This window comes from Engystomops pustulosus, chromosome 10 (genome assembly GCF_040894005.1).
Source record: "Engystomops pustulosus chromosome 10, aEngPut4.maternal, whole genome shotgun sequence".
NCBI lineage: Eukaryota > Metazoa > Chordata > Amphibia > Anura > Leptodactylidae > Engystomops > Engystomops pustulosus.
In genome coordinates this window covers 86598400-86612842 of record NC_092420.1, presented here as the reverse complement: position 1 = coordinate 86612842, position 14443 = coordinate 86598400, and the positions used below count along the sequence as shown (strand labels likewise).

Genomic DNA, 14443 nt, shown 5'->3' with positions numbered 1-14443 from the left:
CATTTGTTATAGTTAGTTAAAGGAATAAGTTGAATTATTCTTACCGTTAATTCCTTTTCCATTAGTCCACCATGACGGCCCTACATGGAGGATGACCCTTGACCCTGCAGGGACAGGAAGCGGAGAGGTTAAAACACCCCCCCCTGCATCCACATACCAGTGGCTTCCAATAACGAACCTTGGCAGTGGATACGACCCATTTATTATATGTTTCATTCACATACAATATAGTCATAAACATTTACAGCAATAATATGACATAGGGTGGGAATATACATGGGCCGTCATGGTGGACTAATGGAAAAGGAATTAACGGTAAGAATAATTCAACTTTTCCCCTAGCGTCCCCCATGACGGCCCTACATGGAGATATAACAAATAACCAATTCCTTTTAGGGGGGGACAACAGCCTGTAAAACCTTTCTACCAAAGGCTAACTCTCTAGCACAATGTAAGTCTAGTCTGTAATGTTTCGCAAAAGTCATGTGGCTGGACCAAGTAGCTGCTCTACAGATCTCCTCTATTGATGCTCCTCTCTTCTCTGCCCAGGATGCTGCCATGGCCCGAGTTGAGTGCGCTTTAACCTTCCCCGGGGTTTCTAATCGTTGAGTTGTATATGCTGCTCTGATTACTGATTGGATCCATCTTGCAATCGATGCTTTGGAGGCTTTTCTGCCCTTATTTCTACCCCCATATTGAAGAAGGATATTGTGATCCTGGCGCCAAGATTCAGTCTGTTTGAGATATTGTAATAGAGCTCTTTTAACATCCAAGGAGTGCCAGGCCATCTCTTTCGGATTTTTGGGTTCCTGGCAGAAAGAAGGCAGGATGATTTCCTGATTCCGATGAAAGTCAGATGAAACCTTGGGAATAAAAGTTTTGTCTAGAGTTAAGGTTACTCTATCACTGGATATTTTTAAATAAGGCTCTCTAATGGAGAGGGCTTGTATTTCTCCCAATCGTCTAGCTGAGGTTATAGCTACTAAAAATGTTACTTTTAGAGTCAGATCTTTTATGCTAGCTGATTCTAGAGGTTCAAACGGTGGCCCGGTTAGGTAGTTTAGAACTAAGGAGAGATCCCAGGTAGGAACTCTTTGTTTGAGTTGTGGCCTCAACCTGGAGGTGGCCCTAATGAATCTCTTAATCCATCTATGATCTGCGAGAGGTATATCAAAAAACGCCCCTAAAGCTGATATCTGTACCTTCAGTGTATTGGTTTTTAGCCCTTTTTCAAATCCTGCTTGTAGAAAATCCAGGACCTGAGAAATATTGGGAGATAATTGATTAGGGGTTGCTGTTCCACAGAAAGTTACAAATTTCTTCCATATTTTGGAATATATAGCAAATGTTATCGGTTTACGACTTGCCTTAAGTGTAGAGATCACACTGTCTGACAAGCCTTTAGACCTTAATAGTCCCCATTCAGGATCCAAGCCGAAAGCTTCAGGTTTTGCGGGTCTGGATGGTATATGGGTCCCTGATGAAGAAGGTCCTTCCGATATGGGAGTAATATTGGGTCTGCTATTGCTAATGCTTTTAGTGTTGCAAACCAATTCTTCTTGGGCCAAAAAGGAACTATCACAATTGCTTTTGCTCTGTCCGTGATAATTTTTTGTATCATCTTGGATATCAACGGCATTGGAGGGAAGGCATACATTAAGGGTGCGACCCACTTGTGACTGAATGCATCTCTCTGACAGATCGAGACATCTCTTTGCAGCGAGAAGAAAAGACCTGTTTTGGCATTTTCCTTGGTAGCGAAGAGGTCTAACACTGGAACTCCCCATCTCTGTGTTATCTGGCCATAAATTTCTTGGTTTAGAGACCATTCGTGATGGTCTATCAACCTCCGACTCAGGAAGTCTGCTATCCCATTCTGACTCCCTTTTAAATGTATAGCTGTTAGGGACAAAATGTTGTTCTCTGCCCAAGTGAAAATTTTTCTTGATAGCTGTAACAGGTCTTGACTCCTGGTGCCCCCTTGATGGCGGAGATAAGCTACCGTCGTCACATTGTCTGAGTAGACTTTGATATGGGAGTCTTTCAGATATTGAGAAGCTCCCTTTAGAGCTTCCCAGACCGCCTTCAACTCTCGATGGTTTGAGGATCGCTTCTGAGTCGTCAAGGACCATTGCCCTTGAAGATACCCTCCTTCCAGATATGCCCCCCATCCTGACAGACTCGCATCCGTCTGAATGACCTTTATTGGCCAAGGAAACCAGTGAACTCCCTTTTTCAGATGATCTTCTTCTGTCCACCACACTAGGGATGACTTTATGGATGGAGGTAGTTGGATCTTTTGATCTAGGTGCGAGGGATCTTTGTCCCAGGATGACAGAATCCAACTCTGAAAGGTCCTTGTATGACTCTGGCACCATTGGACTGCTCCTATGCAGGCGGTCAGATGCCCCAACACTTTCATAGCCTCTCTTATTGTGCAAGACTGACGTTGCAGAAATAACAGCATCTTTTGAATCATAAGGCTCCTTTTTTCCTCTGGTAGGAAGGACATCTGGAGACTGGAATTTAGTTGTATACCCAAGAAGACAGTTACTCTGTTGGGAATAAGATTGGACTTTTCCCAATTGATGATCCATCCCAGTTGTTGCAGGGTTGAAATAGTTAGATCCCTGTGTGAGATCAACTCTTCTTTCGTAGTCCCAATTATTAGCAGGTCGTCCAGATATGGAATGATCTTGACGTTTTTCATTCTCAGATGGGCTATTACTTCTATTAAAATTTTTGAGAAAGTCCTTGGGGCTGATGAGACCCCGAATGGTAAGGCCTTGTATTGGAACCTGAAGATTTCTTCCGTTGGAGAGAGAATCGCAAATCTGAGATACTTTTGGGACTGCGGACAAATGGGTACATGGTAATAGGCATCTTTCAGATCTATTGTACATAGGAATGCCTGATGAGGGATGAGATTGGTAGCTGAACTGATCTTTTCCAGTTTGAATTTCCTGTAGAGGATGAATTTGTTTAGTGATTTTAGGTTGAAAATTAGTCGGAAGGAGCCATTGGGCTTTTTTATCAGAAACAAGGGGCAATAATGTCCGGTCAATGTTGCACTCCTTGGTACTGGTACTACAACACCCATCTCTTGAAGTTTCATGACTTCCTGCCACAGTTGAAGAGAAAGAGATCGATTTTGCAGATTTGTTATTACAAATTTTTTGGGAGGAAGGGCTGTTAACTCCAATTTGTAGCCATTCTCCAACAGATTCAGGATCCAGGGGTTTGATGTTATCTGTGCCCACTGTTGATAGAACCCTAGGAGTCTTCCCCCCACTCTGGCGTCATTGCTTTCTGAACGGCTGAGTTGTGTTGCTGGAGCTGAGGAGAAAACCTCTTCCTTTTCCTCCTTTGGGATAGCTCCATCTCCCTTGCTTGCCTTTTCCTTTATAAGGAAATTTCCTTTCTCTTGGCTCACGAAAGGGTTGTTTCTTTGGAAAAGACTTTGTTTCTGGAAACCCTTTCCTCTTGTCTGCAGCCTTCTCTAAAATAGCATCTAGATCTGGTCCGAAAACATATTCTCCCTGAAACGGAATACCACACAATTTGGATTTGGAACGGAAATCCCCACTCCATTGTCTTAACCATAGCGTACGTCTGGTAGCATTTGAGAGGGCGCCTTCCTTTGCGCTAAACCTTACTCCTTCTGCTGATGCGTCCGCTATAAACGCCGTTGCAGATTTCAAAGTTGGCATTGTATCCAAGATGACATCCCTCGGGGTTCCACTTCTAACATGGTTTTCCAACTCCGACAACCAGAAGAACATTGTACGAGCCACAGATGTTGTTGCTATATTGGCTTTAAGGTTTAACATACTAGCCTCCCAGGTTTTCTTCAACAAGCTGTCTGCCTTCCTATCTAATGGATCCTTCAATTGTATCGCATCTTCAAACGGGAGATCCGTCTTTTTTGCAATTTTGGTTACCTGTATATCTACCTTAGGGGGGTTATCCCATAGGCGAGAATCCTGCTCATCAAATATTAAACGGTTCTTAAATTCTCGGGATACCGAAATTCTGTTCTCTGGCTCTCTCCACTCCTCTAAGATTAACTGTTTTAGGGTATCATTCACTGGAAATACTCTCCTTCTTTTTGCTTTTAGAATACCAAAGAGTTCATCCTGAACTGATTTGGATTCTTCAACATCCTCGATCTTAAGCGTATCTCGTACGGCTTTTAGCAGAGCATCTAAATCTTCAGACAGAAACATATATTTTGATTCCATTTTACATGCCGAGGAAGAGGGAGGTGGTTCCATTTCAAATAATTCTACATTTGATGTGGATGCCTGTTCGCCCTCAGAATCTGATTCTGAAAGGGATTCTACCACTTTGGGTCTTTTGCAAGGTGGCTGTAACTGCGGAATCAATGCAGAAATGGATGAAGACACTGATGTCTGAATCTCACTCTTTATGAATCCTTTCATTTCATCCATAAATGACGATCTTTCCTCTCGCATTAATCCATCAATACATTCCTTGCAGATTGTTTTCTTATAATTAGGAGACAGTTTATTATAACACATATTGCATCTTTTTGAAGACGCTTTTTTCCTCTCCACCTCTTTAGTTTTCGCCTTCTCCTTAGTATCCTGCTAAGAGAGATGGAGATCAGGAATTTACAGAGATCTTTTCGGTAAAGGAGGATAATCCCCCCGTCCCCCCAGATACCCCCGAAACCACTCACAGGAGTTATAGGCGGGGGTTCTGGTAATGTCACATCCATATTCAGGGATTCCATGCCTTAATCTAAACAAAGTATCATGTATTTAGATAATTCCAAACATAACATGTACTACAAGAAGACAAAACCTGACCTTATACAGAGTTTTTGCCGATTAAAGCTGCACCTGCATAACAGAATAAGGCAATTTAGATATTATACAGCAACATTAAGGTCATAGACCTGACAAAGTACCTTGCACCCCTGTTTAGGAGTGTCACGACCGAGTCACCGCTGATGTAATCCTATAGACCTCAGAGCAGCGTGTAGGTCGACCAGCGCTGGCGTCACGAGTAGATTCTGTAGACCTCAGATCAGCGTGCGCCATTTTTAAATTTTTTGGCGCCCTGCGCCGGCTTCAAAGGCCGAAAACGTCACTTCCGGTGAGACGCGGCCCACCGGAAGTTGTCATCGAGCTCCCGACACGTGGCCGGGAGCACCAAGATGGCGCCGCCGGGTGTCTTTGGCTTCCCGGAGCCGCAGGCAGAGCCGGCTGGAGACTTCGTGGGACCAGGAAGAGGAGGCACGGCGCTGATCGCGATCCCAAGTCTCCCAGGATGAAGGTAAGTACCCGCTCCTATTCAAAAAACTCCCCCATACAGTCCCACATGGCGGAGACCGGAGGAGTACTCTCCACTCCCTGCCCCTGTAGGGACAGGAAGCCACTGGTATGTGGATGCAGGGGGGGGTGTTTTAACCTCTCCGCTTCCTGTCCCTGCAGGGTCAAGGGTCATCCTCCATGTAGGGCCGTCATGGGGGACGCTAGGGGAAATTATAGGTTTCAAAACATTTGGGTATTAGCGGTAACATCAAGCACAGCCACTACGCAACGTGTGACAGCATCTGCCGTAAAGGGACAGCAGAATTCATCTCTTTTCCACTGATCCTGAAACGCCACTAAGGCTACATTCACACTGCCGCATGGGGGGCGTAAATACGGCCGATATACGTTCCCCATAGACGGCAATGGGCGCACGGCGCCCTACGGGAGCGGTGTGGTGCCACACACGTGCAGCACCATACCACTCCGTACCCCGTGAAAAGATAGGGCATGTCCTATCTTTACACGGCATACGGCGCGGTGCGCTATATGTTCCTATGGAGAGGGGAGGGGTGAGCAGCGCTCACCTCCTCCTCTCCCTGCGCGCTGCCGTGTGTCCGCCATGCCACAGTACGGCGGGCAGCGGCAGTGTGAATCTAGCCTTATGGTTTTCTCTGTGGACCATCCATGATAACTACATTTAGGGGTAACTCATTTAAAGGGCTATTGCGGCTGCAATGAGTAATGGAGCATGCAGAGATGCACTTCACTTCTATTGGACTGAACGTGTGCATAAACTGGCTGCAAATTGGGACGTTTAGGCCTGGTGGAGTCACTCCTCACCCTTCCCCTCTCCAGCCGGGCTGCCGCGCCAAAATACGTGTAGTAACTGGGCCTAATTAGACAGTGCACTAGACAGTCACAGTGCGGTAAGACACAGTGGGGCACATTTACTAAGGGTGCGCAAACCGCATTTCCCGACTATTTCCGTTTTGTGCCGCATTTAACTGGGGTTTAACTGGCGCCGACTTTTATGCGACACTAATCAGAGGGCATGGCCGCCGGACAACCCGACTGATTCGGACTGAGCGCGTGCTTTCAAATTGTGTCTCAAGACAAGCACTCACATACACCGGGAAGAAGAAGATAAACTCCGGCGGACCTGAGCGGGGAAGCGACACATGCAGGATATCGGGCGCACGATCTTATCAAATCACGCCGGACTTCATCCTCGTCGGACAACGCACCTCGGAGATCGCAACAGGACCAGGTAGGTAAATCTGCCCCAGTGTGCACCTGATAGAGCTAAATGGCGGCTGTGAGTTAGCTACTGGCCACAATAAATGGTTGTGTGCATGAGGCCTTAGTGTTTTTACCCAAATCCCATTCACACTCAGCAAAAAAAACCCAAAAAACTGCAGCAGATATCCATTGCAGTCATAACTCATATTTCTTTTATTTCGATGCAGGATGCCACTTTTGCAAATGTTGACCCCACCCTCTGCCATGGCAAAAACTGCATCTGTAACCACACGATTTCGGAAGTTTTCTACATTTCGGCATAAAAATGGAAAATTTTGCAATTTTACTAAAACTTTTGACAATGGTCAGAAGTTTAGGTCAGCAGGGGTTCAAGTGCCAAGACCCCTAGCAATCAAGAGCAGAATCACTCCATAATGATTTTTTTTGTAATAGCATTATTCAGACACACATGGCGTTTTTGGGCCTTTTTTACTAAGTGCGTTTTCAGATAGTTAAAAACGCATGCGTTAAAAAACGCATCCGTTTTTTGAAAACGCATGTGTTTTTGTCAGTTTTTCATTGCGCAATTTTGGAAAAACGGACAAAAACACATGCGGTTTTAAACGAATGCGTTCTTAACGATCTGAAAACGCACTTAGTAAAAACGGCCCAAAAACGCCATGTGTGTCTTCACCCTAAGGCTATATTCACACTGCCGTTGCCCGTAGCCGGCAACGGCAGTGTACGGGGAGAGGAGGAGGAGAGCGCAGCTCACCCCTGCCCCTCTCCATAGGAATTAATGACGGTCAGGTCAGGTCCTATCTTTTTCCGGGTGCGGCACCGTACCGCTCCCGTAGGGTGCCGTGCGCCCATTGCTGCCTATGGGGGACGTATATCGGCCGTAAATACGGCGGCCGTATATACGTCCCCCATACGTCAGTGTGAATATAGCCTTAGGCTGTGTTCACACGATGCGTCACGTCAAGTTTTTCGCTGCGTTTTCTACGCACCCCAAAGGCTTCAGCCTTGATCACATGCTGAGGCTTCATTGTGTTTCCATTGCAGATGCTAAAATGCAAAGTAACCTCGGCATGTGATCACAAATCAAGCCTTTGGAATGCATCAAAAAACGCAACAAAAACTGTGACGCAATGCATCGTGTGAACGCAGCCGAAGGCTTTTGAACATTCCTGAACAGGTTTTCTCAGGATGGATCCGCTAACAAGTTGAGTCGGAGAAGTTTGCCTTGTTCGCGTGGAGTTTCCCGGACCGGACCTCTAATCACTGAGCTGAATACATCATATACGGTCAGTCCAGGGATTACAGGTTCGGTTCAAGAAATCACGCAAACGCACATAGCGAGTTTCTCAGACTGAACTTGTTAGCAGGGAATAAACCTCATGCTGTTTTCTGGAAAATCAGCAGCGGACCCATCCTGGAGAACCCCTGACTAACCGTTCAGGAGTTTGGGAAAGCTGGGTTAATTTTAACAGGACTTTAGCTTTCCCCAACTCTCTTATAAAACAGATAGAACCGGAAATCTAAATGTGTAAACAAATATTATTAAAATATATTCACGTGATTTCCTATTGATATATATACCGGTATATATATATATCAATTGGCTTATTCACATCATTTCCTCCAGCATAGCTGCTCCTTCCTCCCACGGCGGTTAATGCACGAGCTGCTTCCCGGAGAGCTCCCGCACAGCTGCCAGTCACTGCCGGACGTGTATGGTAAGGAAGGCCTGTGACAACTAAGAAGCCGGGGACGCGAGTGATGTAACATCCGAGAGACGCGCCCCCTAGGCCGGGCACCGCCCACAAACACAGGGCGGGGATTGTTGGGCCGCAACGGGCGATGTGAACGGATGATTGCGGCGCTGCCGGTGACCGCGCCTAGGGGTAAAGCAGCGGCTTCTGTTGTTATTACGAGCTCTTATCTAATGCATTGAGTGACTGTGATTTTGTATATAGCTTGGCGTCCTGGGACTTGTAGTTCCACAAGGCTCCGTACTAAGCATTACATAGGCTGCACACAGGCCAGATTTATTCCAAACGTTTTCTGCATAAAGTCATGAATTTTGTTTTGTAAATGGACTACAATTTATAACTGAATTAATTTTCAGTTGCCGAAATTACTGCAATAAATCTGCCCCGTGTGAATACACTTTGAAAGTGTCTTCTTCACACAGTGGATAGGCTCCTTCTCTCCATTCACTTCTATGGTACAGGATGCTGCAAAATTACATTGTCTTTGGTAGGTCAGGGAAATTTGGGGTCCCCTGTTGGGTCCCTAAAGTGAGACCCTCCCAGAGATCAGACCTTTACCTCTGTTGCTGTTTTCCTATCTGTTTTTTTTTCTATAACAGATGTAACACAAAAATGTGACACATTTATTTCAATGGACCCATACACATGAGCTTGTTTTTGACGGATCCGTGTGGATGCTGTAGAAAACTCTGAGCAGGTCCTATTCCTGCTACACAGGTGTCATCCGTGAGAGGTCCATATTTGTGGGTCAGTTTATTGGTAACACAATCACGTGGCCATGCAATAGGTTGGTACAAATTGGTGACATCTTTTCCTAGCCCTTAAAAAACGGACAGAACATGGACCGTTATTGTGGATATACGGCTTGGCAACAAATTATACGCTGACGGACTGGAAAAACTTCTGGATCCTTTGTTTGCAGCCTGAATGTAGCACACGTTTATGTATAGGTCACATTTGTATTTTAGTGGGTTATTTTTACTAAAAAATAAAAAAAAACATTCATGCAGTGGCATCCATCAGGATCATGATAAAACTTGTAAGGTTTTCTATAACCTGCCAGAAAAATGAATACTTTTAAAGGCGTTTTGTGAATTCCTCAGTTCTTCGAACTCCCCTTTAACCGACTGGGACAAGCTTCTCCCCACTCCGCTTGAATTGCGTTTCAAAATTCAACTGCAGTGTGAACGCGTCCTCATAGCTCCTATAGATTTTACCGTAGAGGCCTGTGCACAGAACCACGTCTGCCTCCTCATTAAAGGGCTTCTCCTCAATATAGGTGACAGGTCTATGATTGTTGGGGGTCATGTGTCCCCTGCTTGAACAGAGCCACAGTCGCACATGCACTCATGTTCAGTGTGAATTAGTTAAAGGGGCGTCAGACGATGTTCGCATCTGACCTTTGGTTGACAATACCCCTTTAAATGACTATTGCGGAGCACAGACGCTCAGGGATTAGGTGCAGTGAAGTTATATCAGAGTTTACTCAGTTGTTTTGCTTGGTTTTATCTGCAGCAATGTGCGGCGCTCCCCTCCATGGAAACGGCTTCAGCAACAGAGTCTGCAGTGTCCCGTCTGTGATAAGCAGCACAATCACCCTGTGCTAACACGACGTGAAGATGAAGCTGCGAGGAGAACCCTCATCTCTGTCATAAAGCGCATTCTCCTTCCTTCCAGTAAGTGCACTTCTTATTTATGAAGAGTCCTGGAGAGATGTAGCGGTCAGTGAAGGTTTTGCTATTCAGATTTTGCAGATCTCACATTCCACATATTGTAAATTTCGTGTAAGATCTCTTTAGGTTTTGTTATCATAAGACAAAATTCCCCTTTAAGAGGGGTTGATAGGGATTTACAGATTTTTGGATAAATCCCTGAAGTTTTACCCGCCTCTCAGGAGGACCTCCTTCCCCAGTGCCTTGGGTTCCATCGGACCAAGAAAACTAACATCCTGTTAATTCTGCACGTAACCACTGACCCAAACCATTGCTTGTATCATTCATGAAGCCAAGCTGAGAGTCTGGAAACCCCTTTAAACGCCTTCTTTCTACAAATTTATCTACTTGGGCCACCTAGGGTGTACATACATCCATGGAGGACCTCCAAAATTGCAGGAGGTAACCCAGGAAATCTACAATGTCCGCATAGTGGATCGGAATATTGCTGCAGGTTTTACTGGTGATCTTCATCCTTTGCAAGGTTTGCTTTCTGCTGTGTGGTGTGCCTTCTGTGGCTTCTCGTAGGTCCCTCTATTTTGGTAAGCCATCCATTGTGCCATCACCCTTTCTGTGTCGCATTTTAGTAACGGGCAATGATCATCTCTCTGCAATTATGCTTAAAGGATGTTAATATTAATAACTCATTGTTAGGATAGGCCTCACTATCAGATCAATGGGGGTCTGACTCCTGATCCCACACTGATTACTGATTTATTAACACCGGCGATATACACGGCTCCTTCCCATTCCTGTTAATACAGCACTGTGGCTGATGAACACTAAGGCCACATGCAGGTGACTATGAAAATTGGCAGTATGGATGGCACGCGGCTGCACTAAATGCAATACTTTTTAATAAAGTAGTGCCCACAGCCGTTATTTTGACAGACTTTGTGGCCAATCCGTTAAAGTAAATCTAACTTCAAAATCCCTCATGATAAACCAGGGACATTACTCATAGATCCAGGCACCGTGATTGTGGTAATCTTCTTATATGTGTTAGCTATGGCCTCCTTCCTTCTTAAATCAACTTTTAAAAGTATGCTAATGAGCCTGGAGGGCTCTAGGGGGGGGTTGTTATCGGAGCCCCTCCATGCTCTAGCTTCACAGAATCATATCCCCCCCGCTTTCCCAGCAATTACAGTTGATTTTAATTTGACAGGCGACAGTGCAGGTACTGTCTGGGCCCTGTCTGCCGTGAAATTACGGTAATAACAGCGACCATTCAGGTTTGAACAATCGCAGGCTATAGCAAAATCGTGAGGCAGGAACGTCCCGCACCAGCCTATTCTGCCAATGGCTTTGTTCCCCTTTTACCCCCTCCATGCCCACTTGGCATTAAGGTGGAGTAAAGAGGAAAATAATCGCAATGCCTGGCGGTTCACTCGGCATTGCGATTATTTCATTGCTCCCGATTAGTCCTGATAAGTGGCCCCCATAGACTATAGTTCATGAGGATCCATAAAACACAGATGCCAGCTTGATGCAAATATGCTATGAAGAAACTGACGCCAACGTCCAATTTTCACATCTGTGGGTTTTTTTTTTTTCAACGTTCGTGTGTAGGTCGCCTTATTGGTCACCTGATCATCAATCATTTGATCGATAATGGTTTCAGAAGTTGATTCTGCCTCAAAATGTAACCCAGGCGGAGATGGTTAACACTTAAACGAAAGCAAGATACGGTTATCTCGACTGAAACTGCAAAGAATAAGCCCCATCTTCCATGTGAAAACACAGCTTGGGGTCTTCTTCCTGCTGCGGTCCAAAAAAGTCCAAAATTCTGCCTCGTACAGACGACCGGGTGCTATAGACCACTATGGGGGGTCGTGACACGGGCACACAATTTGAGGCCGCACAATATGGTCATGTGCATGAGGTCCTATGTATCTGGTTGGACTTCCTATTTTGTTCAAAGTGGGAAGCCATAGTTAAATATCTAATATCCCCTTTTTCTACAGGCCACAGGATGTAAAATTTGAGCAAAAAAAAATTGCATTTTTCTGGCTCTGTATTAGCAGAAATGGGTCACCTGCTGTAAACTGGCGAGAAAGAGGCCTCTGCCGTAGGTATTGCTCTTCAAACCCGGGTGGAAGCGAATTACTCGTCATTGTAAGATCAGTGCCAGACATAAATTGTCCTAAGCGGAAAGTCCTTGAAAAGATTTTTTGGAATGCATCCCATAGCTCCAAGTACTCATAAATACAATTTCGACGGAATAAAATGGCACTTCACCTAAGTGCTGTTATATATATGTCATTATCAGTAAATGCAAGATTTATGACTCGCCTCCCTATTACCGGATTATACGGAAAGTTTCCCCTGTGAAGGCTCTGACATTGCGGGCAGCGCGCTGATGGAGTGCTTCCCTCCTGTATATTAATATTAATATCACTTTATTTGTCTCTTAATATTTCAATGATAAAGCAGAGAGGCACAAAGGCTGCAATTTGTCATCACGACCTGTGTTGATGCCCAGAAGCAAGTCAGCAGATCTGGGATTGTTGGGGGGAGATAAAATGATGTACAAATGTAGCCGAAAAAATCTCTCTAGGTTATTACCTGTAAAGGGAACCTGTCATCAGAAATTGGCATAATAAACCACCATGTTGTCAAGCAGCTGAGCAGCTTCTAGATGATGTTAGCTCCATGGCCTGGTGTGGTTGCCTTATCCAGAAAATCAATTTTCAAGAGAAGTATATTGGTTTTATGAAGTCAAGGAGGCGGAGAATTTAACACTGAAGTCAAGTTCTCCCTGTGTTAAAATGCCCCCTTCACTGTAATTAATGGTCCTGCTTCCTGGGACATCATTGATCGCATCTACTGAAGTCCGGGGCATGATGTCAATCACATAGGAGGCAGGGAGAGCTTGACTTCAATGTAAAATTCTCCACCTCCCTGACTTTATAGTTGATTTTCTGGATGATGCTTCCACAATGGGTCATGAGAGAAACTGGTAGTGGTTTATTGGGCCAATTTTTGATGACAGGTTCCCTTTAAGTGTTGGTTACCTGCTTTTATTCTTTTTAGTATTGACAGTTCGATAGAAGCTTTGTTAATGTACCGAAGTAGCAGAGAAGTGACTACAAGAAACTGTCATATATCAGAAGAAAGGGCTTATTTCTCCACTAACTTTTGTCTCATATGATCCTCACTCCTAATCTGCTTTTTTCCCTCTCTGCTGAATTCCCTCTTGCTAGAAGGACAGACAGAAGCTCATTGTGATATCTGATTACATAGTCACATAAGGGGAAATTTATCATACATAGGATAGCGGCCTCGCCACCCTTGTCTCCCACTGGACACATCGTTGCTTGGGACTTGATGTATCCGGCGGGCGGCTCGTGTGCCAGGGAAAATGATGCCAGGTCCATCCTGGTGTAGTTTTGCGTAAAATCCTGCGATTGAATGTTTGAAGGTTTTTCAAAATTATGCAGGCACAGGGCAGAAACGCCCAGTGTCCACCCACTCCTCCATCGGCTACGCCCCCTCCACGCCCCAATGACATGGATGTGGCGTAGTCTCTGTTAAAAAATCTTAAAATTCTTGCACTGCGACAGAATTTGGGATATTTTTCACTGCAGAAAACTGGCGTAAAATCGGTGATAAATCTCCGTGAGTCACAGCAGCTTAGTTTCCTTGTAGCTGCAGTTTACAGATAAGGTCAAGATTTTGTGACCGATAATATAACTAAATAATTTAACAATTTAAATAACAAAAAAAAAGCTAAAGCATTGATGCAACTTCAGCAGTACAAAGTTATTTTTTACAGAGCAATAAACTGCTGCTGTTTTGTATTCCCCAGACACAGGCACTGAAATGGTTAAATGCATTTTTCAATAAAATCAATAAATTATAAAGTGTTTTTTTTTTTTTTTTTTTTTTTTTTAGATGAGGCCTTTTTTTGTAATATGGGCCACAAGGGGGTATAAAAATAACAACCAACCTATTTCCTTCTCTCCAGCGCAGCGCGACACCTCCCGCCACTGCTGGACCACAGAACCATATTAAAAGCAAAATGCAACTTGTCATGCAAAAAACGAGCCCCCCCCACAACGACACTGATAATAAATATGGAAAAAGTTATTTGTGGACATTTATCAGGCCTTCTACTGGTATAGAAGTCCTGAAATGATTCACAATTGTTAGCAAACCACCAGCAATTGCAATTGTTTCCCCTCCAGATGTGAAGCGGGGTGCGTTCGGCAGCAGAGTGGACCAGCGCCGCGCATGTTAGCGCCCTGTCTGCACACCCGCTACTAATAATGACTGTCCAAGCTGAACGGTTGCAGAATTCTATGCCAGGTAGGACCTGACGTAGAAATATGCGCTCTGCTGTCGACCGCCAGATACATCAAGAGCCGCCCCCCCCCTTTCAGCCGGCAGTCCTATGCAATGCAAACCTCTCTTTCGCCGCAAGCCTGCAGTCCCA

General features: G+C 44.9%; 2 protein-coding genes across 4 annotated transcripts in view; one reads left to right on the top strand and one right to left on the bottom strand.

Annotated features, from left to right (window-relative positions):
* Window positions 1–51: 51 nt before the first annotated feature.
* LOC140103900 (uncharacterized) lies at window positions 52–5487 on the bottom strand. 2 transcript variants are annotated; one of them, XM_072127203.1, is made up of 2 exons: window positions 4703–5487; window positions 52–4607 (listed from the first exon to the last, which is right to left on the bottom strand). In XM_072127203.1, exon 2 carries the CDS (start codon window positions 2901–2903, stop codon window positions 393–395), a length of 2511 nt encoding a protein of 836 aa, XP_071983304.1. In that variant the 5' UTR covers window positions 2904–4607; window positions 4703–5487; the 3' UTR covers window positions 52–392. The 2 variants fall into 2 exon arrangements, with proteins under 2 accessions (XP_071983304.1, XP_071983305.1); XM_072127204.1 differs by having other exon boundaries at window positions 2900–4607.
* Window positions 5488–8144: 2657 nt separating this feature from the next.
* The window catches only part of SPATA6 (spermatogenesis associated 6), a 56290-nt gene continuing 49991 nt past the window's right edge, over window positions 8145–14443 (top strand). The window contains exons 1-2 of one of the 2 annotated variants that reach the window (XM_072127174.1): window positions 8145–8260; window positions 9812–9972. The gene's annotated coding sequence lies outside the window, so the exon portion shown is untranslated. The other variant, XM_072127173.1, reaches the window with a different exon arrangement.